At 47.6% G+C, this 13,496-nt stretch overlaps 1 protein-coding gene across 1 annotated transcript; it reads left to right on the forward strand.

Annotated features, from left to right (window-relative positions):
* The first annotated feature begins 549 nt into the window (after positions 1-549).
* On the forward strand, positions 550-13,110 carry csf3r (colony stimulating factor 3 receptor (granulocyte)). Its single transcript, XM_035387583.1, has 16 exons — positions 550-755; positions 1,197-1,271; positions 2,410-2,709; positions 3,626-3,755; positions 4,623-4,798; positions 5,851-6,017; positions 7,066-7,216; positions 7,702-7,781; positions 8,209-8,425; positions 8,649-8,837; positions 9,130-9,231; positions 9,909-10,055; positions 10,250-10,390; positions 11,192-11,288; positions 11,559-11,640; positions 12,053-13,110. The coding sequence occupies exons 2-16, from the start codon at positions 1,208-1,210 to the stop codon at positions 12,527-12,529; spliced, it is 2,520 nt and encodes an 839-aa protein (XP_035243474.1). The 5' UTR covers positions 550-755; positions 1,197-1,207; the 3' UTR covers positions 12,530-13,110.
* The last annotated feature ends 386 nt before the right edge of the window (positions 13,111-13,496 follow it).

The following is a 13,496-nucleotide window of genomic DNA, read 5'->3' on the forward strand; positions in this document are numbered from 1 at the left end:
AACTAAATAAATTTAATATGCTTTTCAGAAAACTTTTAAGTGCAAGGCCTACTCACATAAGTATAATATTTATTGTTTTGGCTTTTGCATTCACAGGATGTGTCAAGAGGTAAACATGCTTAAGCTGAGTTTTATATTTATGAAACATCATTTTAAGATTTTAAGTTTAATTTCTAATATCAGGGCTGTGCCAACCCCAAAATCTATCACTTAATACTGATTATCCACCTGATGTAATGTGGTTGAGTAGGCCGAAGTTTTATTCCTTTATTTATTTATTGAGAAGGTGTTAATTAAAATGGGGAAAATAGCTCAGATTTATAGGTGGTTGTTAAGTTAGTAAATTAATTCTTGATCTGATTACTTCATATTGTCTTTTAGTCTTTTTTTTTTTTTTTGTAACTTTACTGGTACTTTTTAAATGTTTGGTCATTTAGGGTTTGTGAGAAGAAGGTTTGTTTCCATGGCAACAATTGTTCAGGAAGTTGTGTCATATGTGTTGCAGGAACAGATACACCCCCCCCCCCCCCCCCCCCCCCCCCCCCCCCCCCCCCCCCCCGAAGCAGTTCAGCCCACGGAAGACAGGACAGCAATCAGAACAGCAAGGCTGTGGATATGGTAACTCCGGGAGCAGATATTTACTGAAAGTACAACGATCAGACCTGACCTACGAATTACTCAGGAGCAACAAACTGAAGTAAAATGGACTGCATATATGAAGCTCAATATCTACTTAAGGGTGACTTATAACTGAGGTTAGCAACTTATTATTATTATTAGTAGTAGTAGTAGTAGTAGTAGAAGTAGTGGTAGTATTAACAGTGAAATTATTGGCCAGTATTTTCACTGATATTTTCCACACAAAAAAATATATATATATGTCATCTAATAAAATGAAATCTTAATGGAATGGAATGGGAATAATGGAATAATGGAAAATAATGTCTAGTTTGCATTGTTTTGCTTGTTATGTGAATGACATTTTAAGATTGACAAGATTAAATAAAAACAGTTTGAACAAGAGAAATGTATCTCATGAACAGTTTTCTTCCAATATTTTTTTTGTTCCGATCTTATTTCGTTGTTAATTTGGGATACGCCATAAGGAAGCGACGAGTGAGAGCCAGATTAAGTCGTTTTTTTTTGTACAGAGATGATATTTTCCTCATAATGCATGTATTTACGTCGCTCTCCAGGTCTTGTCGCCATGGAATTGCTGTGGAAGTTTGTAATCGCGACGCTGTTCGCGGTTTCGATCCAACCTGAAAACTGTGAGTATTACAGTTTGCCTTAAACAAACACATCCAATTACCAGCATTTCGCCAAGATGGTCAACTAGACGGCGGAGTCCATGATTTCTTAGTCGAAGTTTCGCAATGTGAGGCTGGCGTGGGTTTTGAAACTGTGTGACAATTGGCTTGTTGTAAAGAAGGAAGTAGACTGATTACTTTTCTAAAGCTCTGTGTGTTGTTTTTTTTTTTGTTTTACCTCCTTGGCATGCTTGGCACAGTTTTAACAGCTTTCTTCTGATCATCAGTCACCAGTATAAGTCCGCAGTCCTCCAATACAGCGTCGCTGTGATAGTTTTTTTTAAAATTTGAAGTACGTGTGTTTACAGTCACTGTACTTGCTGTCCCGTGTTGCTGGCATATTGCGGTATTGCTGTCGTAACGTTCATGTCAGTAAAAACATGTCGCAAAACCTGAGAGACGTCAGCCGCAAGAATTAGGGAATCACAGGGCCTTCCTTCTTACGCTGTGACGGGGGAGCGGCGCTCGTACGGAACACGGAACTCGGCGGAACTCGCACCCTGTGCCGCTCACCGGGCAGGGGGCCAGCAGGGGGCGCCGGTGAGCAGCCAGACGTCACATCGTTCCGGGCCCTTTGAAGCGCTCCCGTTACCCGGGCGATGCCAGTTATGATTTACCCTGCGGGGGGGGGGGGGGGGGGTAACGGTTGGCACTGGCACGGTCTGGGTTCTGTGTCCAACCGTGGTGCCCGTCCACGGGCTGAAACAGCGCCTCACGCTGGACGAGCCGCCCGGAAGCCATTTACATGGACAGCGGCACGCGTTAAAGTTGGACAGAAATACAGCGGGTTCATACTGGAGGACGTTTGTACATAATGGGTGACTGGCGGTATGTTAGGGTGGAGGTATGACCGGGGGAGGGGGAGGACAGGAGCACATTCTCACAACAAAGAAAAGTTTAATTGCTTTCTGTTTACGGGAGAAGCTCTCCGTCATGCTGGAAAACTTGAGGGGAAAAAAAGGGTAGCTCATCTCATTAAACATTCAATGGAGTCATTGTAAATCGAACCATTTTTTTTGTCTTTCGCTGTGTCAGTCCCATTTATGAATGCAAAAAACCCCCCCCAAAAAACCTGTTTTGCCTTCTTGTGACCCCACAGTGGCGAGAGGTAGCCCCTGTGCTGAGATACAGGTCCAGCCGCCAGTGGTGGTTTTGGGGTCCCCCTTCAACGCCTCCTGTCTTGTCTCAGAGAGCTGTCCGTTGGTTCAGTGGCGGAACTTCCACATCGAGTGGCACCTGAACACGCAAATCCTCGCCGGGCTGCCTCCGGCCAATCAGAGCAGCAGGATCTCCGCGGTCACCGTGCCCGGCTTCTCGGACAGCCAGGGTGTGCTGGAGTGCTCTGTGTGCCGAGAGGGGGTGTGCCAGATCGCCACGGGCATGACTATCCGAGGGGGATGTGAGTGGGGGGGTGTGGGTGGGGGGGGAAGTAGGTGAGGAGGATGTGGGTGAGGGAGATGTGGATGGGGGGGTGTGAGTGAGGGGGTGGAGTTGAGGGGGAAGTGGATGGGGAGGATGTGGGTGAGGGGGTGGGGTTGAGGGGGAAGTGGATGTTGGGGATGTGGGTGAGGAGGATATGTGAGTGGGGGAAGTGGATGAGGAGGATGTGGGTGAGGGGGTGGGGTTGAGGGGGAAGTGGATGTTGGGGATGTGGGTGAGGAGGATATATGAGTTGGGGAAGTGGATGAGGAGGATGTGGGTGAGGGGGTGGGGTTGAGGGGGAAGTGGATGTTGGGGATGTGGGTGAGGTGGAAGTGGGTGAGGAGGATGTGGGTGAGGGGATGTGAGTGAGGGGTATGTGGGTTGCAGTGTAGTATAATGTGTAAGGAACTGGTATTGTAACCTAACGGTCACGGGTTCGATTCCTGTTGTACCGTTGAGCAAGGAACTTAACCTGCATTGCTTCAGTATATATTCAGCTGTATAAATGGATGCAATGTAAATGCTATGTCAAAGTTGTGTAAGTTGCTCTGGGTAAGAGCATATTCTAAATGCCTGTAATGTAATGTAATGAGATACAGTTCATTTAGAGAGCACACAGGGTCCATTGGGGTCCCTAAACCTGGTCTATTTGTGTGTGCGTATGCATGTCCGTGCATGTATAGGTGTGTTTATCCGTGCATTTGTGTGATTGCCAGAATGTGTACCTTGTGTGGTTGTCTATTTTAGTGTGTTTACTAGTATGTTTCCTGTTTGTATAGATTGTAGTGAGATTTTTTTTTTTTTTGCGTGGCTGTTGTTACGACTTGGATGGCCACATTAATTCACTGTGTGTGTGTGTTTGTGTGTGTGTGTGTGTGTGTGTGTGTGTGTAGACCCACCATCCGCCCCACAGAACCTGACCTGCCTGACTAACCTGACCAGGCCTTACACCCTCACCTGCAAGTGGGACACAGGAGCAGAAACCCACCTCCCAACAAACTACACCCTGCACACAGAGATAAGGTAAACACACTACACCCTGCACCCGGAGAAAAGGTAGTCTGCCACCAGACCACACACAGGACCGCTGGGTAGTTAATCCTTTTACAGTACAGGTCCCAGGACTGCTGGGTAGTTAATCCTTTTACAGTACAGGTCCCAGGACTGCTGGGTAGTTAATCCTTTTACAGTACAGGTCCCAGGACTGCTGGGTAGTTAATCCTTTTACAGTACAGGTCCCAGGACTGCTGGGTAGTTAATCCTTTTACAGTACAGGTCCCAGGACGGCTGGGTAGTTAATCCTTTTACAGTACAGGTCCCAGGACTGCTGGGTAGTTAATCCTTTTACAGTACAGGTCCCAGGACTGCTGGGTAGTTAATCCTTTTACAGTACAGGTCCCAGGACTGCTGGGTAGTTAATCCTTTTACAGTACAGGTCCCAGGACTGCTGGGTAGTTAATCCTTTTACAGTACAGGTCCCAGGACTGCTGGGTAGTTAATCCTTTTACAGTACAGGTCCCAGGACTGCCTTTTTTACGGTCCTGGTGCTGTGAGTGCATGAGCTCCATGGTCTGGTATTAGCTCATAACCAGGCCAGTACCATTGACCCTGCAGGTGAACCCTTAATGGCCGTGTGTCCGTGATGTGTGTCACAGACTGGTAGAGAAATTCTTCCCAAGTAAACTCCGCCCTTCACACACGTACTCTCTTCCTGTCCCCCAAGCCCCGCCCCTTCCTCTGTTCCGCCATTTTTTTATGAGACTGTAGATTAATTACACGACACCCCTGGACCCGGGGCAGGTTGTGCCCGGCGCGGGTGACCCGTTGGCGAGGGGACCGGATTCCCCTCGGGGTCCTGCATCTCCTTTCTCTCCCTGGTTTTTTCCCCAGACATTCCCAAACACGGAGTAGCGTCCGAGCCTATCCGCTGCCTGTGGGACGGCATTCCTGCATCATTCCGCGCGAAGGCTTCATCCTCTACACTAGAATGAGGATATCTGTGACGGCCCAGAATGCACTGGGAACAGTGTCATCAGAACCTCTGTTCCTGGAGCCCGTGGAGTCAGGTAAAAAAAAAAAAAAAACTTAAAAACTGAGCTGTTAAAGTAAACAAATAAAAAAAATGAAAAAACAAGAAATTACAAAACAAAATTATGTATTTAGTGCTTAAGTGGCTAAACATTGTAATGGCAGTGGTGCATAATTGGCCATATAAATTAACTGTGTATTTGTACGTAATTATAGTTGTGCTTTTTTCTTCTGGTAGAGTAAACGTTATTACTTTTTTGACTTATGTGAACTCTTTTAGAGTTTAATTAACTGAGTATCTCACTGAGCAACCCCTTAGCAGATTTCGCAGATGCACTCTGCAGTAATTCGCACTGTAGTAGTCGCATTATAATTCCTCAGTCTGAACAGCTTCTTTCTGGATGCTCTTTTCCGACGCCTTGGATACACGCAAAGGGGGAAGAAACCTTTCATTTATTAAAGAAGCGATCCTGGTCTCCTTCCATAATTCCTTTTTTCCCAGCTTTTTTCCGGATCTGAGCAAGCAGTCCTGAAATTCCCACGGGAACGTCATTAGAATGTGATCTCGTCATTAGAATGTGATCTCTCCCGTTCTGTCCTAATTGTATCAGAGATATGCGTATTTAACGTGAATGTTGCGTGAATGCACTTAATTTATGTTCTGTGAATGTCTTTGTACTCTTCACTTTCCAGAATGCAGTTCACCACTAAGCGGTGAATAAAGTCGCAGTTAGATTGCACTGTACTGTATTTTAAAGGAGACTAAAGTGGGGGACCAGGGCTGGGGACCCCAGCAGACCCTGCGGCTCTCCGGGACCAGGGCTGGGGACCCCAGCAGACCCTGTGGCTCTCCGGGACCAGGGCTGGGGACCCCAGCAGACCCTGTGGCTCTCCGGGACCAGGGCTGGGGACCCCAGCAGACCCTGTGGCTCTCCGGGACCAGGGCTGGGGACCCCAGCAGACCCTGCGGCTCTCCGGGGCCAGGGTTTTAGACCCCTGTGCTAGTCTGTGTGCCAGTGACAGCCGTAGCGGTGGCGAACGGCCCGATCTCATCATCGCGTGTTTTTTTTATTTCCTGTTTCTGTTTCAGCGAAGTTGGACCCCCCGGTGCTGGAGGACGTGAGGGCGGAGCCGCACGCGTACGGCTGCCTGAGCCTGCGCTGGCGGCTCTCGGAGCAGCAGGCCTGGGTCAGGACGAACCTGGCGGTCCAGGCGCGCTTCAGAACGGCGGACGGAGAGGCGTGGACCACCGTAACGGTAGGAGCGCGTTTCCCATCGTTTACCGCACAAACTTACGTTTACCGCACAAACTCACGTTTACCGCACAAACTCACGTTTACCGCACAAACTCACGTTTACCACACAAACTCACGCTTACCACACAAACACACGTTTATCGCACAAACACACGTTTACCGCACAAACTCATGTTTACCGCACAAACACACGTTTACCGCACAAACTCACGCTTACCGCACAAACACACGCTTACCGCACAAACTCACGTTTACCGCACAAACAAACATTTGCCACACAAACTCACGCTTACCGCACAAACACACGTTTACTGCACAAACACACGTTTACTGCACAAACTCACATTTACCGCACAAACACACATTTGCCGCACAAACTCACGTTTACCGCACAAACACACATTTACCGCACAAACACACATTTACCGCACAAACACACGTTTACCGCACAAACACACGTTTACCGATATCTAACAATTTAACAATATTTCCCACAGAACTAAACTGCTTCCCAGCTTCCACCACAGAGATGAAAACTGTCACAACATTTACTTCTGAGTTTGTTTTTTTTTTCAAACTCTTCACAGACTTGTGCGAGAATTAATATAGAAACGAATTAAAAACATACACTTCGCACATTAAAAACTGATGTTTGTTTTTTTTTTTTAATACAATCTGGTCAGTTCCTGACCAAAATGGTTACAACATACTAAAGAACTGATATTGCCCCCTGTTTATTGTCTATTTACTACACATTTATTACAACAGTTTACAGCACATTTTATATTACCTTACATTTTAGCCATTTAGTCAACACTTATCCGGAGAAACATAACATTTATTGAAGAATTTCAGGTTAAGTACCCTGCTGAAGAGTAGGACAGCTTTGCCCCACCTGGGAGTCAAACCTGCAACCTCACAGTTACCCTAACCATTGTGTTACACAGTAAAATGCCTAGGGACCAAGTGTGCTCTGTAGTCTTGATCGACTATGTCTCCAGGGTTCAGATGCCGATTGGTGCTACATTGTGCTGTCTCTTGTCCTGCAGAAGCACATTACCAAGGAAGACCAGCTGGGGGCGCTGCAGCTGAGTGGCCTGCTGCATGGGACGGACTACCGGGTCCAGATGAGGGTGCGGTACGGCCTAGGACCCTGGAGCGAGTGGGGGAACAGCCGAACAGGAAGCATCGGGGAGAAGGGTACGCTGCTACGCCGAGCTCCGCCCATCGGCAATCGCTTACGTTTCAGACGTCTTGCATTTCAGCATTTTACAGGAAGCCCTTCAGCTGGCACTCTTATCCGGAGTAACTTACATATAAGTGCATTTAGCGCGGCTGAAACACAGCACTAGCGCTATAACATTTATTTCAGGCGCAGAGTTAGCTGTAGAAACGAGCCGCAGATCGCCTTCGTTTTTCCCCTCGACCCCCACCCCCATTGTGCCCAATTCCTGCCCCACCCTTGTCACACCCCTTGAGTTGATTCACGAGGGTGCACATGAGCACATGAAGAGGTTCTCATAATTCGGCCAATTTTATTTTATTTTTTCAGCTCCGCATTGGGTTGTGTGTAGTCACGGTCGCCATGGCGACCTGCCGTGACCGTACCGCGGAATGCTCTGCTCCAATCGATGATCGGGACTGCGTGTCATGTGATTCACAAGGCCCCTCCCCTTTTCTTTCAGCTCCGACCGGCAGGCTGAAGGTGTGGCTGAAGGTGCTGCAGGAGTCAGAGGCAAAGCTCTCCGTGCAGCTCCTTTGGAAGGTGGGGCTAATTAATCTACCCTGCTGCCCCATGATAATGTCACATTCTGCCCTGTGTTTATTAAAGCACATTAAAAAAATTCAATTCCATAGATTTTTGGACTTCTGGAGTGATAGCCCTTTATACAAGTTAGCTGCATTTATACATGCATTCATAAAACGTTTCCCCTACATTTTGTGTTATTCTTACACAATGTTGTGAGTTTGGTGGCCACGAGATTAACAAAAAGATGTTTCACACAGAAAAATCAGCACCACAGTTAAACGGCAGCAGCTGAACCGCTGCTGAACTTTTCATTGTTTGCGAAGACGTTTCCATTGCATGGGTGCATTTCTTGTTTTTTTTTTTTCCAAATGGTCTGTAATTGAATACATTTTATCTGTTCGCTAAACTCTTCTCCCGTTGTGTGTTTTTCATCCAATCACAGCCCTCGGACCAGTTCCGAGCCAATGGGAGGAACGTGTCTTTCCACGTGTTCCTGCAGAGCTCCACCCCCAGCCGAGGATGGCTGAAGACCGTGTGCAGGACTCAGCAGCGCCACTGTGTGGCCATCCTCCCTAAATACACCCGGATCGTGTACATCTCTGCCTGCAACTCTGCAGGAGAGTCCAGCCCCACTGCAGTGCGTGTTTACAAGCACTGGGGTATGACCCACATCACTTCACCTGCTTAGCACTGTGTGTGTGTGTGTGTGTGTGTTTGTGTGTGTGCACATGTATGGGTGTGTGTGTGTGCACGTGTGTGAGTGTGTGTGTGGGTGCTTGTGTGTGTGTGCACATGTATGGGTGTGTGTGTGTGTGTGCACGTGTGTATGTGTGTGTGTTTGTGTGCACGCTTGTACAGCCACACTCTCTCTCCCCCCCCCAGGTATGCAGCCCGTCTCTGACGTCACCGTCTCCTCCGCGGGGAACACGAGTCTGCAGGTCGCCTGGACCCGCCCGGTCTCGCCCGTCGCCGTGGGCTACGTGGTGGAGTGGGGCCCCCAGCTCCAGACGGACCCCAGTTTCCTGTCCTTCCTCCTGCTGGGCCCAAACGAGACCGTGGCTCTGATCTCAGGTACCGCCCCAGTTCTGCACATCACCCCAATTTTAATATAGGCCTTTTAAACTTATGATGGGGGTCCCCAGGATGCCTTTGAGTCTGGGTGGGGGTCCCTGGATCAAAGCCTGTTGAAAACCCCTTATTTATGTCCTGCACTATCAACTGAAATAATAATACTTTGTGCAACCACTGTCCATAATTTTATTAGGTAAACCCAAAAAATTATTATTTTTTAATGCATGAAAAACATGGACGTGTGGCATTAATGAGACCCCCTCCCACGTGGCTCCCTGATGTGTGTTCCCAGCCGGTGTGGAGCCGTACAGACCCTACTCCTTCTCGGTGTACCCCAGGTACCACAACGGGACTGGCCTCCCGCGCACCGCACACGGCTACTCCCTGCAGAAAGGTGGGTGTGGCGCACGCGCGTCCTGGTACCCGCTAACCCGCGCAGCAGCGAGGGGGTAAAGAGAGGGGGAAACAGAGAGGGGAAAGAGAGGGGGGAAGAGAGGGGGAAACAGAGGGGGAAACAGAGGGGGAGACAGAGGAGAGATGTGGCTGGCTTACCGCAGAGTCAAACTCAAGTTCGTTATTCTGGGGACGTGACACAAGTGTTGCGGCAGTGTCATCACAAAGCCGGCGCAATGCTGCCATCTAGTGCTCAAAAAACGGGTTGCAGTTAATGTTAATGGAATAACCTTTCCTGGTTGACGGCGATTGGCTTGCAGTTGATGGATTATTGGTGATTTTAAAATGGTCAATGGGCTGCGTTTATATAGCACATTTGCCAACAACAGCTGCTCAAACGCTTTGCGATGAATGGCTCTCGTTCACCTGTTCACACCCCATTGGTGATCAAGGCAGTGGTGCCTTGCATGGTTGCCTTGATAGCCAATAGGGTGTGAAAGAGTGCATGAATCAGCGAGTGAGTGAAAGAGTGCATGAATGAGTGAGTGAGTGTGTGAGCGAGTGAGTAACTGAGTGTGTGCGTGCTTGAGCCAGTGAGTTAGTGAGTTTGTTACTTACAAGCCAGGTCTATGGAGTGCTTTGCGTCTAAAAACACAAACTCTGGGTTTGCTGTAACAGCTCCATCCGCAGCCCCCAGTATGAGAGTAGGGGAGATCTACCACTCCCGCGCCAAGCTCACCTGGGACGACATTCCACTGGACCAAAGGAACGGAATCATCCAGAACTACGTCATCTACTACTGGGATGAGGCGGGAAGACCCGGAGGTAGGTAAAACTGGGCGTGGCCAGACTGTCCCAGGTGTACCTGTGTACCTGTGTGCGCCTTGGGTTATACACCTGGAGACAGCAGTGCAACGCGATACACCCGCCCACTTTCCCCCTATGTGACCAATCACATATCCGCTGTTTTCTGACCAATCACATCAGCCCACGACTAACTTCCTTTTCCTGTCCCGTAGTTGTTCGCTTCAAGCCGACAGAGAGGAGCGTGATTCTGACCAATCTGAAGCCCGTGTCCTTATACAAGGCCTTTATTTCGGCAAGCACAGAGGGGGGCACGGTGAACGGGACCATCGTCACCCTGAAGACGGGACCTCCAGGTAAACACACCTCTTACACCCTTTCATAGCTACAATGGAACCGTCTAGCTGACACATTTATACCGCAGTGACTTGCAGTAAGCGCACTTAAAATGGCTGTAGAAACAACAGTGGAGCTTAGTATCTGACAGGTAGAGCGGCAGTCAAACAGCAGTGAACGTTAGGGCTATTCAGCAAGGCCAGCTGTGTCTGAATCTGAGTCTCCAGAACCAGCATACCTCCCACTCGTGAGAGAATCACAACAATTAGTAGCTATTTACGTATTGTAGTTGAGTTTTCCTGTGCTGCTATTAATTGCCTATAAGCCAGCTGGGCTGCTTAATTGAGAACAGTGTCCCAAACATCCTATCAAGTGCACTCAGACACACACACACACACACACAGGGACTCCATGGTGGAAAACTGTGTGCTTCCTCCCAATCAGGCACTCTCCACACACAGGTGTGCACCTGTTATTACTTTGAATCTGTATAGAGCGCCATCTTTGGTGAACGTGTGAACTAAGGAAGTGCGTGGTTAGTGAAATGGCTACAGCACGTATTGTAAGAAGGCATCCCCTTTGTTTGCATACATGTACAGTACATGTAATGCATGCATTGTTATATGACTCATTTGTGGAACGTGTTTGGCCTGAATGCAGAATTTGTAAAGAGAATCTGGCCCCCAGCCAGCAGTAGTTGATGACCCCTGGCTCACACCCTCACTAAAATGGCAGATTGGGTATAAGAGCTCACACCAGGATAAGCTAATTCAGTTTTTGGTAGTGTGATGTGTTTAATATTTACTGTGCAATGCTTTCAGATGCCTGGAGTGACGTGTTCATAGTGGTGCTGACCTGTGTGGTTCTGATGGTGTGTTTTATAGTCGCCTGCTTTACCTGCTTCAGCAAGCATGACAGGTGAGCCGTCCAACATCGCACTTCCTCTGCACCTCACTTTCCCGCTACTGCACAGACTCATGGGTAATGTGCTGACATTCTCTCTCTCTCTCTCCCTCTGTCCCTCTCCCTCCCCTCTCTCTCTCTCTCTCTGCCCTCTCTCTCCCTCTCTGCCTCTCTGTCCCTCTTCTTCTCTCTCTCTCTCCCTCTCTCTTTCTCTCTCTCCCTCTCTCTCTTTTTCTCTCTTCCTCTCACTCACCCCCCCCCCCCCCCCACTTTCTCTCTCTCTAGTCTGAAGACGCACTTTTGGCCCATGATTCCCGATCCCGCCAACAGCAGCATAAAAACCTGGACCGAGGGGGACACGCTTCCAGTAAGTCACCCTGTGATTGGACATCCGGCATCAGCAGGCGTATACTTTCATTAAGTCACCCTGTGATTGGACATCCGGCATCAGCAGACAATCAGAGTTCAGAGGTCACTCAGTTCACTGGGCACAGAGGTCACCGAGTTATTCCCCGTATGTTCAGTTTTCCAACAGGTACCAAAGTAATATCAAAACGGGAAAGTAGCCTTGTGTACAGTGAAATGCAGAAGTATTGGGGCAGTGACACAACACAAGTATTGTGACAGCATCCTGGATTTGAAATTAAACAGACTATTCTTTTTTTTTTTTTCGAATGGCCATTACTGCTCCGAACTGATGCCATCCATCTCAAAGTGCCTTATGTCTTCCCATAATATCACGCGACCATGACTAAATTCTAGTATTTCTTCTTTTCAAGGACTACCCAGTTTTCCAGAACATGAAGGACATCCAGGACCCGGTGCCTGTCCACCTGTCCTGGTTCAGCCTGCTGGACGTGCCTGAGGGGCAGCTGGAGAAGGGCGAGAGTGTGGGTCCCACCATGGACGACCTCTGGCTGCAGGGAGGTGACCCCAGCGACCTTGGAGAATCCCTCAAGGACGTCTCCGGCGGTGCCGAGCCGGCCAAGGAAGTGGTTCCCTACGCCACCGTTGTCTTCGCCAACCCCTACCTGAGCCAGGCCGACCCCCCTACTACAGTCTACCTGCGGTCAGACTCCACCCAGCCCCTGCTGGGGGAGGAGTCCCCCAGCCCTAGGTCCTATCAGAACTTCCATTTCCAGGAGGGGGGAGGAGCTCGGGAGAGCATGCAAAGCCAGGGAGGGAGCAGTGTATTCTGGGAGGAGTTCCCTCTCCTCAGTGTACTGAACATGCAAGAGGTTCAAAATGCGGGCTAGAATGTGGGAAATGAAACGTACATTTTTTTTTTTCCAAATTGAATTATGAAACAGATAGGTAATTATACTAGCCTAGTACAGAAGAGCACACAGGTATTACGCATCACATGCAGTCCAGAAAATCTGTTAAATAAAATCTTCTCTGAGGAAACAGTGTCAGTATTCACAGAACACCAGACTTCAGTGTTCTACACCAGTTATAAACTATGACCACAATACAAAAAATATATCTATGCTTTAGAATTACCAGTATACTTTTTCTATTTCCAAACTTTTAAAAAAATGTAGATTAAAGTAAATTTTCATTTATCTTATTTTTTTGTTGAGACATTTAGTTTAAAGAAACTCAAAGAAATGAAATCTTGGGTGTTGTATACAAAATAAAGAAATGCTTTTTTGTTTGTTTGTTTCTTTCTTACCATACTTATTTCTTGTGCCTATATATGTTTATGAGTCAATTGCTTGTTGTGGGGCAAATATGTAGTGTGTTTTATTGTACTGTTCTTCATTACCTTACTTTTGCCATGTGTTTTTTGTTGACATGCATGAATAAAATCTCATTTATTAATTTTTTAATGTTTTTTTTAAAGTGTTTGTGTGTATTTTTTCTTTTTCAAGTGAATCAGATGAACATTATTTATTTATATTTAAGGGTGCCCTTTAAGTAAGACCTCAAAATGACACAACATTACAAAATGTCCCTTTAATATGTCCGCAAATACGTATTATGAACATACGCTGCTGAAAAAAATGTGCTTTTGTATCCTATTGGTAGGCTACTATGCCTAGAGTTTCTGGATTTACTTCGAACGAGAACACGGTTCAGCAATCGCCTATCTGGACATGCAGAAGACCTTCTGACATTTCCTTCCATTCGGTGAATTACTTCTTCAGATTATAATTACAACACATAAACATCATTGGTATGATTGAGGCTGTCACTTCTGTCCGCCAGCTACCTACAGAC

The sequence above is a fragment of the Anguilla anguilla genome, chromosome 1, assembly GCF_013347855.1.
Source record: "Anguilla anguilla isolate fAngAng1 chromosome 1, fAngAng1.pri, whole genome shotgun sequence".
NCBI classification, from domain to species: domain Eukaryota; kingdom Metazoa; phylum Chordata; class Actinopteri; order Anguilliformes; family Anguillidae; genus Anguilla; species Anguilla anguilla.